Source organism: Gigantopelta aegis, chromosome 3 (assembly GCF_016097555.1).
Source record: "Gigantopelta aegis isolate Gae_Host chromosome 3, Gae_host_genome, whole genome shotgun sequence".
NCBI classification, from domain to species: domain Eukaryota; kingdom Metazoa; phylum Mollusca; class Gastropoda; order Neomphalida; family Peltospiridae; genus Gigantopelta; species Gigantopelta aegis.
In genome coordinates this window covers 41,155,042-41,169,335 of record NC_054701.1, presented here as the reverse complement: position 1 = coordinate 41,169,335, position 14,294 = coordinate 41,155,042, and the positions used below count along the sequence as shown (strand labels likewise).

The window sequence follows — 14,294 nt, the reverse complement described above, 5'->3', positions numbered from 1 at the left end:
AATCTGGTAATTGTTTGTTAAAATCCTAATTTTAAAATTAATGGATGCCATCTCCAAAAAAAAAAGAAGGAAAATAATAAATACAAAACATATCCGTTTTAATATTTCCGTTTCCTATTTTGAGTGCACATGTGAAATTTTACAACTAAACATGTTTTAATTTTTCATTACTGGTAATCAGTAAAAACAATAGAAAAAATAATCCAGAAAAGAAACAAAAAAATCCCCGAAAAAATTGTTATGGTGAGTTTTACTTTCCAAAGTATGGTATTAAGAGCTTTTAAACTAAATTAAATAAAATTATAAATTTAAAGTTGTAATCTTCATTATCTTGCCTCACAATATTCTATTATTTAGCCGAGTGTCCTCAACAGTAGTCTTAGTCTACAGCACCAGCTTATACTATACTTAAAGGGACACACCCTATTTACGTTTATTTGTTAAGCATTATGGCGTTGTTTTTCGCTATTAAACCCCATTTTTCACAAATAAAATTGTACTTTACTTACATTTTATTATTTAGAATACACATTTCCATTCACCTGAAGTGCTTTTTGGTAATTCTGATGTTTGTAAAACCACGAAATGCATTTTTTCCATTTTTCACAAGACGTGTTGTCGAGAAAAAACCGTTAAGCAAGCGAGGTCCAATCTATTTTTAGAGGGGATATTTCCATTTCAATGTCACAGACGTTGGTATATCACGTGACCGTTATCATTTTGGTTCGGTTTGTTTTCTCGTGCACGGTTCGCGCAATCAACATCCGATTTGTTGTTGTTCATTTGTGAGATTTTTCTTCACACTTCGTGAACATTTTCAGTAACAATAAAGTTCATACAAGTAAATGTCTCAATACAAAATGTTACAAACCCTTAAAACCAATAATTTTGCTAAGTCTTACGATATCTGGAGAGGGAATACAACCAGGACAGAACAGTTGGAACATGTCCAGGAGAGGTGAAACGAACGCACCCCAAGTCTGTAAAATTTGTCGTGACGTAGGCATTGTTGTGCTTCGAGCGACATCTACCGGTGACATCAGAATACTAACTTTCAAAATTATTTCAAGCAATGGGGATTCCCATGGTATTTATCGATATAAAACCTGCTTTTTCACTCCATTTGATAAAAACGTGATCTAAGTGTGTTACAGGTTTGTAGATTAACCAAATTATAATTTATTTTCGCTGGATGGAACTAGGGTGTGCGGCTTTAAAGGAAACATGTCACGTAAACTATATTTGGCACCAACCATGTACAATTAATTATAAATTGAATCACCGAAAAACAATTTTTTATAAAAAATTAATTACTTAAAATATCTCCATAAAAGAACCCCAGATACGAGCTCTTAGCGGAAATTGTCGATCTTTAATGAGCAGGGCAATCACGAGGTCCGTGACGTCAGATACGCGTCGCTTGATCTGAAGCCTTACACTTAAAAGCATTAGTCCGTACCACTCATAAAGAATCTGAGACTTGCACAGCTTACCAAAACAATGAGTGTTCGTTCGCAAAACGTTTTGCCATATCAATATGAGCTGTTAGTAAATGAAGAAAGACACACATTTACTTACAACAGTGATACTGAAGAAAAAACGGATAGCGAGTCGGAGGGTGGAGAAACTGATGGTGCCAGACCAGACCGGTCGACCAATTTACAGCCTGGAGCCCGAAAGTAACCCAGAGACAAAACCAAAACTCGGATGCTAATGCCGAGGTGTATACTGTTCATATTTAGCATAAAGATACACCTCGATATGATGTATTTAAATATGTAAAAAATATAAATGTAGGACAAACATTGGGGTTTTTTTGGGGTTTTTTTTAGAAAATATCGCATTTTTTATGTTCGGGCTGTACATAATGAAATCTGTATGCACAGTGTAAACAAACGCTCTAATTTACGACAAGGCGCTTCACTTTCATTAACCTGGCTTGTAAAACAACATAAATGACTTGAGAGTATAATCAACTTTTAAACTAAATATATTTCTATTTGCATCAATAGAACGAAATGGGGTTATAGTATTTTTCTCTCATAAAAAAAAGTAGCATATTATTAGGCCTATTGGTAGGGTGCGTTAGAGTAAAAACGACCACTCACGGTACCCAAGTGATAATTTTCTTTTCTTTGGTACTACGTAATTGGTCAGTTTTGTAATTTTAGATGGGAAAGTCTACTTAATCAAGGGTTTTACAGCATTATTTACAGTAATGAAGCAGGGCGGCTGATAATGTCCATTAACATTGTACTATAGTCGCGACAGGTTACGCCACAATACCCTGTAATCTTAAAAAAACTGGCACGTATTTTGTACGCATGTCTAGACCGTGGTAATTACTTACCTGGTCGATACCCTGCAATATACACCTGCCAATCAGGAATCACATGTGCAGGCCACGGAAAGAAAGGACCAATTAACTAAAACAACACTCCGATTCTCAAGTCAGCCCGTGGATGAAACATAATAGTTATTTCGACACCGACAGTAGTGGGGTTTTTTGTATTGAACTTCGTGTTGCTTTGGGGCTTCGGGCGATGAGGAACGTTTTTGTAACGTATTCCGCCCGAAGATTAAAAACATTATTTAAAATTATTATTGTTTTCTACACGTTTTTTAAAAACATATTTAAATACATCGTACTGAGATGTATCCTCATGCCAAATCCCATGTTTGTATATGCCATATTTAATTACTTATTGACGTTTCCTTCTTCGGACGGTGAATACAGATTTTGTTATGTAGGCCTACAGCCCTAACATGAAAAAAATCTTTTTTTTTCCCAAAAAAAAATAAATAAATAAAAAATTCTACATTTTTGTTTTAACATATATAAATACATCATGCTGAGGTGTATCTTTGTGCCAAATATGTACAATGTACACCTCGGCATTCGCAACCGAGTACTGTTTTTGTCTCCAGGGTAACGTTCGGGCTCCGGGCTGTAATTAGGCGGACACCAAAGTACTATGCGGTGTTGGTGTCCAATCTTTTCTTTTGCGATAAAATACACACGTCTTTCTTCGGATACAATCCTTTGGAAAACCATAAAAAGACAATCCCGATCGTTTAAACTGTTTATTTTTACACCCGAAGGCCGCGCAGTACGGCACTGTTGGACTGGGGGACTGGGAATTATATTAACGTGCCCCTATCCACAGAGGTTCAGGCACGCCCACTACGGATTTAGCCTCTGACTTCGCCAGTGACTAACTCCGGAGCAGGGTACTGTTGGACTGAAAAGATCGTAAGCCCCTTACTCCATATATAAACAGTTAACAACAATGGAAGAGTACAGCGGCTCTGACGTCACTTCCCTTTTTTTTTCCGAACGCTCACGAAGAAATATGCATAAATCGTACTTTGATACTGGTTAGCGTAATTTCTTCATTTTAAGTTAACTACACGTATTTTATTGTTATAAAGTTATTTGTATATTATTTTTATATCATTTTTCTTTTAAAATGAGCTATAATATGGTCTCGTGTCATGTTTCCTTTAAGGAAATAATATTCTATATCCAATAGCCGATGATTAATAAATCAATGTGCTCTAGTGGTTGGTTATTTCAGTATGCATAATTGCTGTTTAATGCATTTTCCCTTTAATTAATTTGTTCCTGTATTATTGTTCTAGTTGCGAAGGCAGGCCAGACTCCGAAGAGAATACATCTATCGCAAATCTATTGAGGATCGAGAGAGAACCATTCAAGAAAAGAAGGAAAAATTAAAGCGATCGATCGATGGTATTTTTCAAAATAATATTTTTTAAAAATGTTATTAATTTTTAATGTACAGAACATGTAAACATTTCCCAACATTTTTATGAGGCACAGGCACAGAACCACAGCACATTTGTTTGTGGAGTTAAATTAATGAGTTAATTAATACTTTTTGTATTAGTGACATATGCAACTGAGAACCCGATTTGTGTCAAATATGATAAATCTATGTAACACACACATACATACCTTAGAGGATAGGATACCCAATATTCTTAATGTTAAAAATGTTTTAATTTGCAATCTCCAATACTTATTGTAATAAATGTATGATGACTTGTGATTAACCATTCCAAAGTTCTGCACATTGCTGGAGTATTCATAAAACATTTGTACAGATTTAAAATCTGGAGTAAAACCACATTATATATCTGTGGAAAATTCATTTTCTATGTTCATATTTACATTCATTATCAGAATTATTGTTATCTAATCTACATTGCAGAATACTTTGTAAGTTTTGCGGTAAAATGTGGAGTATTCACTTATTCGGGTCTCTAATAATTGAACATTTCCATAACCCATTTATAGGTATTGCAGATATTTTTCAGGTAACCTACATGTATTTCATTTTGTGTAGTTACCCAATACAACCATGTAGATTGTCCTAAATTTAATGAATTAATGAAAAATTATTTTTTGCAAAACTAGACTTGCATAAATGATGTACTCGTAAAGCAATCATTTAAAGTTTTCTAGGGCAAGGTAATTTTCTCAAAATTGGTGAGTCCCATACAAATTTGCTTGCAAGATCCTTTAGGTGACAACAAATGCTGTACTGTGTATTCAGTTTATTTCAATAAATAAATAAAAATATAAATATTGATTTATTTCAGAAAATAGGTCGATTCCTAGTGATTTGAGGAAGGATGCCATTTCCTTGGAGAAGACGCTGAATTGGCAAGATGCTGGTGCCGATGGTGAGCTGATGTCGTATAAATGATATATATGAACATGTAGTTAATGTTATATATTTATGTAGTGCAGGCTTACACCTGGTGACTTTTATTTTAATTTTGTGAAACAATTTCTTGTAATGATAGGTGTTTTTGTTTTTAAAATGTGTGGGTTTCTGCATTTTTTGAAGTTTTATTGTTTGGTGAAATGTTTTGCTCACCAGAATCTAGCCCTATTGTCAAATGAATGTAACAGGAATATAATGTAGTTTGCTAATTGATTAATTATAATAAAAAATCAGTGTCATTGCTTATGTTTTGTAACATTTTATGTGCTTTAAACAGTAGAAGAAATAAGCTGCTACATTTGACTAAATATTGTTAAATGTTTTATGTGTTCCTTTTATAATTTTTTAATCTTTTTATTCGGTTACAGATTAAACAACAAATAACATATTATGAACTAATATTTACACTTTTTATCATAAAATATGTGTATCTCAGATTTAAAAATTGCTTTGTAGGAGTAACAACACATATCGATGATGAATACAAATGGGCAGGTGTTGAGGACCCAAAGGTGATGATCACCACATCACGTGACCCAAGCTCTAAGCTAAAGCAGTTTGCCAAGGTACGTGTAAATACAAAATCATCTTTCAAGCTCATTAGGGGCGGGACGTAGCCCAGTGGTTAAGCGTGGTCTGTTTGGGATCGATCCCCGTCGGTGGACCCATTGGGCTATTTCTCATTCAGGCCAGTGCACCATGAGTGGTATATTAAAGGCCGTAGTATATGTAGTTTAAAAGTACCCTTTTTGTTTAGCTGAAGAAGAACATTACACTAGTAATAATGAATATTCATACATGAGGGGGCGGGACGTAGCCCAGTGGTACAGCGCGGTCGGTTTGGGATCGATCCCCGTCGGTGGACCCATTGGGCTATTTCTCGTTCAGGCCAGTGCACCATGAGTGGTATATTAAAGGCCGTAGTATATGTAGTTTAAAAGTACCCTTTTTGTTTAGCTGAAGAAGAACATTACACTAGTAATAATGAATATTCATACATGAGGGGGCGGGACGTAGCCCAGTTGTAAAGCGCTCGCTTGATGCGCAGTCAGTTTGGGATCGATCCCTGTCGGTGGGCCCATTGGGCTATTTCTCGTTCAGGCCAGTGCACCATGACTGATATATTAAAGGCCATGGTATGTGCTATCCTGTCTGTGGGAAGCGCAGATAAAAGATCCCTTGCTGTCTGTCGTAAAAAAGAGTAGCCTATGTGGCGACAGCAGATTTCCTCTAAAAAACAGTGTCAGAATGACCATATGTTTGACGTCCAATAGCCGATGATAAGATAAAAAATCAGTGTGCTCTAGTGGCGTCGTTAAATAAAACAAACTTTACTTTAGTGGTGTCGTTAAACAAAACAAAACAAAACAAACTTCTTTCAAGCTTATTGGTAATTTTTTTTTACATATGCTAGATTGGTGAATTGGTTTTGGAGTAATAGGTTGCAATAAGAAGATCGAAACTTGACAGTTAAGTTGACTCGTTTAAATATACAGAATGGGATGTAACTCTGTGATAGAGTACTCACCTGAGGTGAGATAGGTCATAGGATCTATTGCTCTCAATGGATATTAGATACTTTGCTGTTCCAACATGTGTGAAGGTTGTGGTATGTACTGTTCCATCTATGTCAGAGTGCATATAAAAAATATCTTGCTGCTCTTTGGAAGTATTAGACTGGTGCATGACTACTACACCAAAGGTTGTGGTATGTACCATCCTGTCTGTCAATGTATATTTATTTTATACTATTTTTAAAATAAAATCTGAGCCATTGGCCTAGCCATGGTTATATTGTGTGTGGGTGGGGGGCACCCACATTCCCGATGAGTATTAATTCTTGCTTTTACACATGTTATTGGGTAACTGGCAAATATAAAAGGTGTTGGGGGAGGGAGTGGAGCATGACACCCATTGCACACACACCCTAGCTACAACAGTGGTTTGAGCAAACTTAACATATAACTTATGGAAGATTTTTTCTCTGTCTCTTGTTGTAGGAAGTAAAGTTGCTATTTCCTAACAGCCAGCGAATTAACCGAGGAAACTACGAGATAAAGCAGCTGGTTGATGCGTGTCGTGCCAATGATGTCACCGATCTTCTCCTGGTTCAGGAACACAGAGGTGTCCCAGGTCAGATGCTGGTCATAATAGTAACAGCGATGCAGGGCTAGCTCTGGCACTGGCAAATTCGCCAATTGCGACTTTTAAAAACAAATGGCAAATTTTATTTTAATTTGGTGAAATAATTACATTGAGTTTCGGCTATTATTGAAGTTTAAAAAATAATTTGGCGAATTTTTCTGCTGACCCAGAGTAAGCCATGTGGATGTCATATTTAGAGAATGCTTTGATGATCTATGATGCAGTGCTGTATATCTTGTGCAAGTGAATTAATATGGTCTTTCCATCCTCAGCTTATTTGTGCAAGATAAACAAATTACTCAGTGTCGTTCTGATTTTATGGAACGTTTTAATTTTTAAAAAATTGGAATGTATGAGAATGCCCAGAACTAGAGACAGCAAAATGTTATATCCGTGACCTGTTGCCTGATGGCTATCTCTACGACTTGCCATATTTGCAAATTTTAAAAACAATTGGCATATTTTATTTTAATTTGGTAAAATAATTTTATGTACTACTTGTAATTGATATTTTATAAAAGAAATTAATTTCAAGTAATGATTGATAATTTGTTTGAAAATAAATGGGTTGCTGCAATTTTTGAAGTTATACACATAATTGACCAAATTTTTCAATCAACAAGAGCTGGTGTGTATAATACTGCTTAAAAAATGTGACGATTATATTTAATATATATTGGTAAAAAATAAAACATTTGTTCTTCGTTCAGCAAACCGTATTAATTTATTACTATTTTTCAGATGGCTTGGTTGTTTGTCATTTACCCTATGGTCCCACAGCCTATTTTACTCTCTCCAATGTGGTAATGCGTCATGACATTCCAGACATGAAAACCATGTCAGAAGCTTTTCCTCATTTGATTTTTCACAATTTCTCATCAAGACTTGGAAACAGAGTGAGTATGTCCAAAACCCCAAACATTGTAGCTCCATGCTTTATTTTCATTTGTGCACTGTAAACTCTATTCACATTTTCCTTCATTACACCCTAAAGGAAAGTATTGTGATTTGGTACATCATATAGTGAAGCAGCTGTCAATAGCTGTCTGTAGTTTGTCATTTAATAGTTCTTAAACATTAAAACTAAAACAATATTCGCCTGTAGGTTTTTTCTCTTTAGAGATTTTATCCTTTATCTATGCCCCTTGAGGGAAGGATTTAGCTCAGTCAGTTGAGTGCTTGCTTGAGGTGTTTGCATCGCAGGATCAAACCACCTCAGTGGATTCATTCAACAGATTTTTTTTTCTTTCTTATTCCAACCAGTGCACCACAATTGGTCAAAGGCCATGGTATGCAGGCCTTTCCCCAGGATTTTTTTAAGGCGCTTACATAATATTATATAGCATCATTATAACACAAAAATCAAGACAAAAGAAGTGGGGTAGTGGGTTGAAAACAGTTAAGTGTTTGCCTTCAACCCATCAAATCATGTTGGGGTTGTTTTTGTGTGTGTGTGTGTGGGGGGGGGGGGGGGGGGGTTAAAAAAATAAAATAAAAAATAACCCATCAATTCCCCACCCCCAACAATTTCATAATTTGCGCCATGTTGTTGCTGTTGATTTCAGCGTCGTGTTAAATGCTTGTCACCTCACAGTTTAACAAATACATATCTAGCATTATCTAACAAATATGATTATTGTAAACTAATTCAGTGTACGTTTAACTGCAATTTGTATAAATACTGCATGTTCATTTCCTGCGATCGCGATCTCAGTGCGTGCTCTCGACCATAGGTACAAAATTAACAAAGACAAAGGAAATAACGAAACTGCAGTTAGGTATTCATTGATGCAAACAACTATTGTTTTTCTACACATTTACATCAAGATTTACTTCCGTGTAATCGTATTGTTCATGTCCGCAACGATGTCTCTTGACACATGGGTGTCAGCTGACTCTGAAGCGTGACGTATATTACCGAGAGCATTCCTCAGTTCAGCCAACGAACGTTGTTCCTAACGTTCGCGAACTATTTGATTGGTGTCCGTCATGTCCATTTGGTTTAACGTGAAGCGCACAAACCAGTGTAGCGAACGTTTTGTTTTCGCTCGGTCTGGCTGAACTCAGCCCTTGGGATAGCCGACATGTCTTTCGGCCCTGAACTGGCATGTGTATTCAAATTGACATGCAGTGTTGGTTTGTTTTTATTACTTTGGTTCAAAGACTTTACAAAATTAAAATAATGGTGACATGTTTTACTCAAGAATTTCACCTTCAAAGATGTTTATTCAATTAATAGGTATTTTCTTCGATTTGTCTTGATGCGTAATTCCCAAACATACAGACATTATTATAACAAGCAGTTATCTGGCGGATTAGTAGTAGCCGATCACCTGTACCACGTGACCAGCACAAGCCCGCCGACAATTAAAACGGTGTGATCAATGGACCTCAAAGTGAACATCTAAAGAATTGCAGAGATACCAAATGGAAGTGTGATAATGTGTGGTGAATGACGTTACGGATCACAGCTCCATTGTTTTGTATACATGTTACAAATTAAGCCGACACGGTCCTGCAGTTAAGGCGCTTACCAAACATGAAGGCGCTTACTTGGCTGGCTAAGGGAGCACGGGCCGTGTCGGCTTATCGCTCTAGGGAAACCCCTGATATGTACTTTCCTGTCTGTGGGAAAGTGCATATAAAAGATACTAATGCTACTAATGGAAATATATAGCGGATTTTTCTATGATGACGAGTCAAAATTATCAAATGTTTGACATAAATAGCCGATAATTAATAAGTCAATGTGCTCTAGTAGTGTCATTAAACAAAATAAACTTTAACTGTACCCTTGATTGGTGCATCAACAGCTGTAGTATGTGCTATTCTGTCTATGGGAAGGTGTGTACAAAACTCTATTGCTGCTATTTGGCAGGAGTAGCCTATGTGATGACAACAGGTTTCCTCCCACTCTCTCTAGACCAGGTGTTAAAATAACCATATATTAGACACTGATGTTAATAAGCAGTGATCATGTTAAATGTGCTGAGGTGTTGTTAAACAAACATTCCTTTCCTTTCCCTTCAGTAGATGTGATCAGTGGCATCTGTTGATTTTATTCCATCTTAAATAACTGAAAAGAAATAGATTTTAAAGGTTAAATTTATGTAAAAGTAAAGTTAAAACCCAACAAGAAACGTTTCACAAAATTGTAGTAAAAAGTCCGGAGAGGACATTATGTATGTTTTTATTTCCAATAAAGACTATTTCAATTTTATAAAAAATTATTTAAAATTGCTTTTTGGCTAAAAGGAAAAAGGACCATGATTTAACTGCCTTGAATAGTAAAGTAATTTCTACAATGTTCCCTATCTGGTGCACCTGCCTCGGTGGCGTAGTGGTTAGGCCATTGGTCTACAGGCTGGTAGGTACTGGGTTCGGATCCCAGTCGAAGCATGGGATTTTTAATCCAGATACCGACTCCAAACCCTGAGTGAGTGCTCCACAAGGCTCAATGGGTAGGTGTAAACCACTTGCACCGACCAGTGATCCATAACTAGTTCAACAAAGGCCATGGTTTGTGCTATCCTGCCTGTGGCAAGCACAAATAAAAGATCACTTGCTGCTAATCGGAAAGAGTAGCCCATGTAGTGGCGACAGCGGGTTTCCTCTCAAAATGTGTGTGGTCCATAACCATATGTCTGACGCCATATAACCGTAAATAAAATGTGTTGAGTGCATCGTTAAATAAAACATTTCTTTCTTCTTTCTTTTTTCCTATCTGGTGTGTAGTGTACATACTGAAAATTATCTAGAATGTTGTCATATATGGATAATGTCATACTCGTTTTCAAATAAAGTTTGGAACATTTAGCACACATGTAGGAATTTTATAAGATGCTTTGTGAGGCTTATGTGAAAGCAAAATTAGGAAGAACTCTTTTTACTCAAGGGAATACAAAGTAAACGGTAAAAATTTATTTAAACCATATATCTCATGGTCAACAATTTTATTATAAAATTAATCTTTAATGCATTTTGTATTAAATTTAGTTTTTTGTTTAACTGTGAAGATAATTAAAATATGTATGTTTTCAGGTGAAAAGCATCCTTAGGTTTCTGTTTCCAGTGCCGAAAGATGAAAGTAAAAGAGTAATGACATTTTCTAATGAAGACGACTACATATCGTACAGGTACTGGTGTTTTTACAAAGCCCTAATAATATGTACATATTTGGGCAAACATGATTTTAGTACTAAAGGCTGTGTTCTGTTGGGGAATTTACAAACACTACCCCGTAGTGCTTATTTGTACAAATGTAACCGCTGCAAGTTTCTCCTCTCCTTTCTTCTCTTTGATTTCCATCTTATTTCCACCCGATCTGGCAGCTCTTCCAATCATTGCTGTCCACCTCCACATCCTTATCCTTGTCTCTCCAGCCACACAGGTGCTTGTCTTCTATGGCCATCCATGCCACACGCCTGGCATTTTCCATCAGCTTTTAGTGATCACTTTGGAGAGAGTTCAATGGTTACTTCTGGCATAAACCATGGGCTGGGGTGTTGCTGAATAAACATCCCTTTCTTTTATTCTAGAGAATGTAGAATTGCATGCTGATTTGTTTGACAGTTACTGTAACAGTTTTGGATATTAAATAGAAAAAGTAGTTATTGCAATGTAAACATCATTTTATAATGTTGTAAAATTAAAACATGGTCAATTCTGTTTTGTTTATTAGTAAATTTCACATTGTGTTGTCTCTTTGAAAGAGATTATGTAACAACTTGAATTTTTCATTTGCATTACAATAATGTTTTTTATGTTGACAATGAAGTTTCAAGTTTTCTTAAGCCAAGTTTTTTTTTTTCTTTCTTTAAATCCACCAGTACATGTACATAATATATTAATTTTCTAAATACTTGCAAGAGCATTTTTTTGGTTTTAATTCGTATTAACCACTTCCTAGAATAAATGAAGCATACTGTAATAACTTTGTTAAATTTCTCTTCAGACATCATGTTTACAAGTATGGTGAAGGAAGACAAATTGAACTTCAGGAGATTGGGCCGAGATTTGAAATGAAATGTAAGTGTGACTAAATTTTAGTAAAAGGATTTTTTTTTTTTTTTTTTTTTAAATGTTTATTAACCCCAGAAACAAGTTTGGTAGTGTCAGGGTTGGGGGGTCCTGATATCACTACCATACAGTCATGTTATAGGTTAGAAATTGAACATAATATATAAATTTAAAATATAAAGGTAGTACATTACACTAGTAATATACTAATAATGAATATTCGTACATGAAAAATAAAGATTTCTGGAAAAGGAAAAAGGAAAGATAGAAGGAAAGAAGATTGAATTTAAATATTAAATTTCAAAATAGAAAATAGTACACTTTGTATTATTATTCCAATCCTATGGGGATAATGTAAAATGGATATTAAAAGGATAATACACAGCCCTAAAAATTTGTAATGGCAATCTGCTGTGCTGCCGCAAAAAACTGTTGGAAAATGGATCTGTTACGACATTGGGTATTTACTTTCAAATAGTTATTTATTTGTGCCAAAATTGCTGTTGCAAGATGATCGGAATTGAAAGGGCTGAATACAAAACGATTACTGTAAGATGTGTTAAAACTTCTCCCTGTAATATTAATAGAAACGAAAATTGTATTAATTTCAAAGCTTTCCTGATTCCTTATTCTGTATATCTTTACATTTTCTCATATATATAATTTGTACGGTTGACATATTTTTTATCAAGGATTTCTGGATTTTAGTATATATACTACACAAGAATTATTTCTGTCCTCATTCTTCGATAGAAAGTTCAGTCATGGTAACACTTTAAATCTGCTAAGTGTTTTGGGTTTTTTAGAAAAAATATATTCATTAGGCCATGTTTGTAGCCACTTTGAATATCCATAAGACTAGCATTTGTATATTTAAAATCGAATAGTTATTTCTCATACATAGTGGGGTTTTTTCAGATTATAATAAAAATTTATATCACAAAAGTAGAATCCCTAGTTAGTGTCCCATGGACACATTTGTAGTTAATAATTTGATAACAGGAAGTTGTTCTGTACTTTTTCATTTCAGTGTATCAAATAATTCTTGGCACAATAGACATTGCTGACTCTGCCGATGTGGAGTGGGTTCACAGACCATACATGAACACAGCCAAGAAACGCAGATTCCTTAGTACAGATTGAAAAGTGTGATATTGGAAATAAATTATTGATTACATAACGACAGCAAAATGTTGGTATGATTTTAAGATCTATCTCCACAAATACTTCGAGGAGTGTTTAAATAGTCTTTGAAGCAGGAACATTGTGGGACATATTCCACTTGAGGAAAATCATGCGACTAAAGGCTTGTACAACCCACTTGTAGGCATTGATTTCAGGAAAATACCAGGAAGGATGTAAGCCTCAGATTTTATGGATTGTGTGAAGCAGTGCTCCCTAAGGATCTGAAAGAGGTGAAAACCATTGTGTCACAATCAGGAAGCTGGAAAATGTAATACTGAATTTTTGTCATCAACTTTTTCTAATAAACTTTTGAAAACTCTGCCGATTATGGTATAAAAAAATAACACCTGAATTACTGGTTACTGATTTAATACTTTAATACTAAAGATTAGTCTTGTGGTTCAGTCTTAAAAATATATATATATATATGATTAAACTGTTAGGATGAAGGAGTTATGCAAACTATCATCATCTGGTTTATTATACAAATGAAGTAATTATGGGATATTTGAAAAACAGTTGCTCTTATCTTACTGTTAATCAGTCTTTATCATTCATAAATAAATGTCATTGATATTATTATTGACCAGTTTGTTTTCTTTTTTAAGTAAATGTTATAGAATATAGAAATGGAGCAAATGTTGGCCTAAACTGGCATCTCGGTGTCGTATAGAGCAAAACATTTTTATTAGTTCAATCCCTAGGAAAAAAGAAAAAAAAGAAAAAAAAGTTTTATTTAACGACGCACTCAACACATTTTTTATTTACGGTTATATGGCGTCAGACATATGGTTACGGACCACACAGATTTTGAGAGGAAACCTGCTGTCGCCACTTCATGGGCTACTCTTTCCGATTAGCAGCAAGGGATCTTTTATTTGCGCTTCCCACAGGCAGGATAGCACAAACCATGGCCTTTGTTGAACCAATTATGGATCACTGGTCGGTGCAAGTGGTTTACACCTACCCATTGAGCCTTGCTGAGCACTCACTCAGGGTTTGGAGTTGGTACAATCCCTAGGATGGCATATGTGTAAGAAATGGAGCATACTACTTGAGTGGCCGTTGGAAACACATCTGATAAGCAAAAGTGAGTTTTTGAGGTTTTAAAATAAGATGTAACAAAGATAAAGTTGTAGTATTCTACAGACCAAACAGGATTGATAACATGACCATTGATTGGGATGGGGGTGT

At 35.3% G+C, this 14,294-nt stretch overlaps 1 protein-coding gene across 1 annotated transcript; it reads left to right on the top strand.

Annotated features, from left to right (window-relative positions):
- The first annotated feature begins 107 nt into the window (after positions 1-107).
- Positions 108-13,679, top strand: LOC121368048 (U3 small nucleolar ribonucleoprotein protein IMP4-like). Its single transcript, XM_041492565.1, has 9 exons — positions 108-243; positions 3,643-3,751; positions 4,624-4,707; positions 5,208-5,317; positions 6,752-6,884; positions 7,638-7,792; positions 10,938-11,032; positions 11,851-11,924; positions 12,946-13,679. Exons 1-9 carry the CDS (start codon positions 241-243, stop codon positions 13,056-13,058), a joined length of 876 nt encoding a protein of 291 aa, XP_041348499.1. The 5' UTR covers positions 108-240; the 3' UTR covers positions 13,059-13,679.
- Positions 13,680-14,294: the final 615 nt, after the last annotated feature.

Coding starts and splice junctions, on each gene's coding strand:
- LOC121368048 (XM_041492565.1), top strand. Junction 11,033..11,850: donor GACGACTACATATCGTACAG/GTACTGGTGTTT, acceptor ATTTCTCTTCAG/ACATCATGTTTACAAGTATG. Junction 11,925..12,945: donor GCCGAGATTTGAAATGAAAT/GTAAGTGTGACT, acceptor TTTTCATTTCAG/TGTATCAAATAATTCTTGGC.